The 6000-nt window shown below is 35.7% G+C and overlaps 1 protein-coding gene across 1 annotated transcript in view; it reads left to right on the top strand.

Annotated features, from left to right (window-relative positions):
* Positions 1–1393: 1393 nt before the first annotated feature.
* The window catches only part of MUC6 (mucin 6, oligomeric mucus/gel-forming), a 60005-nt gene continuing 55398 nt past the window's right edge, over positions 1394–6000 (top strand). The window contains exon 1 of the mRNA XM_052812063.1: positions 1394–1445. Coding sequence (XP_052668023.1) covers positions 1394–1445 — 52 coding nt within the window. The remainder of the gene's footprint in view (positions 1446–6000) is intronic.

The following is a 6000-nucleotide window of genomic DNA, read 5'->3' as shown; positions in this document are numbered from 1 at the left end:
ACCAACAACCATATACTTTGCCCTTCAGTTGCCAGGGAGGGGCAGGAAACAAAAGGGAAAAAAATAAGGCAGACCTCCATTTCAATTAAAATTTAATGGTTTTATTTTAATTACAACCAGGTTGAGCCAGGGCTGAAATTACATTAAAGGATAGTCACTGTCTCTCCTGTGCTTCTTCCCACCACTCAGAAGGTATAACTCTGAGAACATGGTGAGAAGCCAGTTTTTAAGCAAAGGAATGATACCAGAGAAGGACAAAACAATAGGAATCCAGGAAAGTAATGAATTACATAAAGTAAGTATTGCATAGGTGAAACAGGAAAGGCTGAAGAGATTCATATGGAGAGGTAATGCCTACCTTTTATATTTTATGAGGAAAGTTCTCTTCTAATTAGACTGTATTTTCTTGAAGTAATTACTGTGCTAGTGAAAAGTGACAGGACCAAGCAAGCAAAGCTGTTCTTGTATTGTGTCAGTTCAGTGATGGCAGTGATACAATGAACACATGCAGTGCATTCAGTGTTTCACCTCTGATCTGAGTGTTATAACAGAACTGGAATTGATCTTTTGGGATGTTGGTGGGAAGGTGGAGATTATCGTCAGAGTTACCAAAGTGCTATAGTGCAATAGCCTTTCCCATTTCGTAACACAGATTGCCCTCTGCCCTTGACAATGCTAAGGTGGTAGGCAAGAGCTTACTTAGCTCCCTTGCAAACTCAGGAAAGCAGTTGTACCACGGACAGCCCTTTTTACTGAGGCAAAGTTTATTGTTTTTCTTAAAAAGTCACACAAGGGAGACATGAACACAGTCACTCAGGAGAGTGAATAAAAGTTAATGAAAGAAGAGTTAATAAAAAAAATCTGAGATGTGTATCTCTGTTCATTCATGCCTTACCATCTTTTATCCACACATTCTTTCCAGCAGTTCCAAAACTCCTGCACTTCATTCTTCCACTTTGTGTACTGGTCCAATATTATTCCTCTCTTTATCAGATGGTGATCATAATTTGTGTATTGTTTGTCTTTTTGCATATTGCTTTTGGGTATAATACCAAATTTGTTCAGTAAATGAAGTTAAATGTGTTTGAGCTGTTACAAATAGAAGCCATTATAAAAACCTTGTAAGAATGATAATGAACTGGAGGACATTTGTGTTCTTTCTTTTCTTTCTAAATGGCATTTAGGTGTGTTGAACTTGATAAAGAGGAGATCCTGTTTGGCGGGTACTCTGCTGTTGCAATTTCTGAAAGCCATGGGAATGAGGGAGGGCATTTCAATTCTATATATAAAGCATCCAAGCTTGAAGAGGTAAGCCTAGAAAGTTGCAGCAGTGGCACTGCCCATTTGAAACAGAGGAGAGTACTGAAAAAATTCTCCAGTTAGGGCATGCATCATGTTTCCGACAGTAATACTGCTCATCTTCTGCAGTTTTCTGCAATCTGCCGGTAAGTCTAAGATGCCTGTCTTCCTATTGGTATATGATTTGAAAGAAAATATGCATGTATTGAAACAAAGTGTGTGACTCCATCATAATATCACAACACATGAGGTTCAGGTCTTGCTCTCCTTTCCCACAACCATCAGAATTAAGTTTATACATTTCCTTCTCCCTCACTGCATCTTAAAACACAACTGCATATTTAATAAATACATGACTGAAACAGAACTATTTGTTCTTAACTTTTTTAAGAAATGTAGTTACTGTTGGATCATTCCCTAAAACTGGTTCCCTAGATACAGGGAATGTTTTTTTAATGGACTTATATTTTGTTTCTAAGCTGCTGAGTGCCTGCATCTTTCAGATGTTTGTGATGCCAGGCCCTAGTGATGTCATTATGGAAGCTGTATATCTTCTGTGTAGAGTGTTGATCAAAACCTTTTCCTTTGTTAAACAAACTGCAAAAATTATTAAGTATGAGCTATGTGATGGCATTACTTTTTTGAAAAATGATGTGATAGAAAGAATCCTGTGCTGGAAAACAGGCAAATGATAGCAGTCTAAAAATTTTACATGACTCTTAAAGTATTCCTCCAAATATTATTCAGTATAATTCTTTAGTCTTTTAAAGGGCTCTGTCTTACTTTTTTGATCCAACCCATCTGAATATCAGGTGACTGTGTAATTTTTTAAAAAAGACTGACAAGGAAGATCATTGATTCTGTAGCTACTCTGCTGCCTTACTCATTCCTCTTCCTGTAGTGTTTTCAATAAATTCCTTGAGAGTGAGCCTTTTTTGCCATGATTTGGCATTGCTTAAGATAGTAGTTTCTTTTTCTCTCTTCTGTATATTCTCTGTAATTACCAATTGTTACAGTTCTGGTTTCAAGAACAGGTTGCAAGCTGCTAAAAAGCATAGTTCACTTGCTTTAGTCTGAACAAAGTTAAATTTATTTCTTCTGTATTGTGTTTACTACATTTAATGAACCATATAGTTCAAATTGCGTAAGGACATGTATTACTCTTAAATCACTGACTTAAACTGTAGCACTAAAAAAATTAAAATATAAGCAACTTAACCCTTTTGTAGACTCTCAGAGCCAATTTCTAATCTCAGCTATACTGTTATAAATGAGGTATAACTCCATTCACTGTATGAGCACCATTGTAACCAAGATCAAGTGAAGTACCTGAACATGGGTCCTAACCCCAAATGCAGATGCCTGCAAGTTCTTAATCTACATGACTTCATATGGTAGATGAGTAGATGTATTACTGTAAATACTAATATTTGCAATCAAATGGAAAATTACTGTCAACCCCTCCTCAGCCACAAGCTTTATGTATAAACTTGGCAATTACAAATAAGGCCTCATCTATAAAGGAGTCTGTTGTCTAGGATGGCACTTCAGTTGAATTTAAACATAAAAGCCTAACAGTAGGATCTAGAAAATTCTTACAGAGCAGTCTTCTCACTTTGGGATGTATCAATATTTTGGGGCCTTGGAGTGCCATGCGAGGTTGGAGACTATGAAAATAAATAGAGATTTCATTCTGTCAAGTAAGATTTTGAAATCAGACAATTTTTGGAGGCATATCTGAGCCATAAGAGGTTGATCTGTATGATCTAAAACTGGCCGACATGCAGGATGCTCATTGTTTCAAACTCTAGATCCAAGTCTTGTCTCTTTAGAATGAGTTAAATCAAAGCAAGGACTCAAATTCTACTCTTCATGGATCTGCATCCAAATTCCATACCTTGAGTCTGTCTCTAACTAGAAAACATTCATTGTAAGGACATATATTTGATGCAGAATCTGATGGAAACTGGAAGACCCACTTCCTCTTTCCCTTGGTAACCCAAGAAAAGGAGTATACATGCATTAGCCCAATTAAAAAAAAAAACTACAGAAGTTTAAAACCAGATTAAAACTGTTAGTTCTAGCTTCTACTTAATAAGAGATGCCAATTCATTGATTAAATTGAGGCTTCACCACTTTAGTTATTTCAATAGTCAAAACTGTGCATGGGTCCTTAAGGGATGTTTGTGTACAGTTGTGATATTTTTTCTTACTGAGTATGTAACTAGGAAGTTACCTTGATTTATGCTGTTCAGCCGTCTTGTTTTGCAAGAGACAAAGGGAGTTAATAATTTCGTATTGAAGAGAAACCATCATGAACATGTACAACTGATGACTAGTATTACAGCTATGACTCTAGCACTACCCTTGCTGTTAAATTTCATTTTAGGCTTATATAATTTATTTTAAAGCTCTTGTCTTTTCCAGAACTTCTGACATTTCAACATTTATTTTTGTCCCAAATGAGAAGAGAAAAACTGAACCCTTTACAGAACAGAAATCCTAAATTATTTCTGTTTGGAAGTACAAAAAAGATTTCATTTCAGTGTTCTGCATCAAATGGAAATGTTTTGTTTCCATTCATTTGGCTGATATAAAATACTTTGATTGAAGTCATTACAACATAAAATTTTATTTTCCCATAGGGACGTCTCATAGTAACTGTAGCATAGGAACAAAATTACTTATTTCTTCACAGTAAGTCAGGTTCCCTGTCTGGATTGTATTGCTGTCACGAACTAGACAGACTGACCACACAGAAACTGCATTTTGACAGACATAATTCTCAAGGAAGTCGGGCTAGCTTGTGTAGAGTAGGAATTGAAAGTAAAACTTCCTTTATTTACAAAAAGTGAAAGTCTATTTACAGTTCTATTGAGCTAATGCAAAATCAAGTATTTCACGTCAACTCAAAATCATCTCATTTCTCAAAGGAAAACAGAATACTTGCAGTAATACTAAAGTGTCAGTAAGGAAGATTTCAGTAGTTTAGAAATCTCATTTACCACTGGGACAGCCTTTTCAATGGAAAATTCCTAAATGGTTGCTAGATACAACTGCTGCATGGGGCCACAGCACTTGCTGCATCTATACAATCTGCCGTTTCATGTGGTTGTGAATGGTTAATAACATTTCCAGGATGATTTTATTAATCTCTTCAGATTTAAATGTGAGAAAAAGAACATAAATGCTGAGAATAATTACTGTACTGTAATTTGTTTAATAGTTTGATCTAACAGGATACAGAGTGTTTGGCAGATAGTCAGCAAATGGCTCTGTATTTGTTTTACTAGCTATTCTTTGAGCAAAACATTAAAGTGGATTTCATATCCTTAGTTATTTTCGGTATAACTCTTGCACACCTCCATATAATCCAGGATGATTATTACATTCGATTTTTTAATCTAAATACCAAACCTAGGGTATTTGTAACATTTTATAACTGTTTGGCATGCTTAGACTTGTGAATTTGGAGTTTGAAAAGCTTACAAATAAGCTTTGTAAACCAAACTGTCTGTTCTGATCTAAAATATGTGTCCATAAAGTATTAGACTTTTTGTTTTACATCAAGCTGTCTAGATAGATCTCACTTGAAATAAAATTTTAGGCATATCTTCAGTTCCTCCAAATCAAATATCCTCCAAAGGCAGCTGTTAGACACTCTTAAATCCCATTAATGTAGTGTTTGTAGTTTGGGATTAAACTGTAGCAATTGCAAAACTGTTAAACCAACAATAATAGATTATTGAACTACTGGACATACCAAAACCAAGGGGTTCAAAAAAGGCAGCAGCAACTCTAGGTGTAAAGAGTGTTAGCTTGATAGCCACATAAACTGACTATTACTTTTTGTGGTGTACTTAGTGTGATGTGTGGTTCACTAGGAACTTGGAAGGACAGGGTAAGAAGCATGCTGTATTCTAGAGACACCTGCTGAGTTGCAGGCTGACCATGGAGGTTGTACTGAAACACTGGCAAAATTTCAAACAATTATTGGCCAGTGCTGACCAATTATAGTGGACAAGGCAGTGTGAGTAGGATCTACAATGATTTTCTGATGAGTGTGTCACACAGCGGTAGAAATTGAAGTGCTGGCCATGCAGTGAGTATAGCAGCTTGCAACTCAACAGCTAATGAGATCACTTTGTGCTATTTCTTTCTTGTAGAAATGTTCTTTTTTAGTTTGTCAAGAAGTTATTACGCAGGTAACTTACTCCAACTTAGAAAAAATATGTTACATTGTACTCTTGAGTTTCATTTTTTGTTTGTAGAGCACTGTCCCACTGAAATGGACACAATATCTAGGAAGAAAGATAGAGGGAATACATCTCACTGAACTTCTGCCTTGGCATTTACACTGCAGACAGTCACCTAAGGTTTCCTTTACACCAATGGAGAGAAATAATTTTTTGTGTATAATCCATTTGTTCCATGATAGACATATATTTTGCAGACAAATTGTACTCAGCAAATTTGTATTTACTTTCACAGCCTGTGAAAAGAGTCTAGACAAATGACATTCATCTCAGCCAGTTAAAACTATTAGAACATTTGGGGTAGGAGCATTTCTGTCACTGAGCTTACATCCTTGATTTATTTCCCTTCTGTCTAGATATTCATTGTATATAATTCCACCAATGTAGTATTTTAGCTCCTAAAAGCTTAGATTAGTTGATCCAGATAACATCTTTTTGATTAAGT

This window comes from Harpia harpyja, chromosome 16, assembly GCF_026419915.1.
Source record: "Harpia harpyja isolate bHarHar1 chromosome 16, bHarHar1 primary haplotype, whole genome shotgun sequence".
NCBI lineage: Eukaryota > Metazoa > Chordata > Aves > Accipitriformes > Accipitridae > Harpia > Harpia harpyja.
This window is presented reverse-complemented; position numbering and strand designations above follow the sequence as displayed.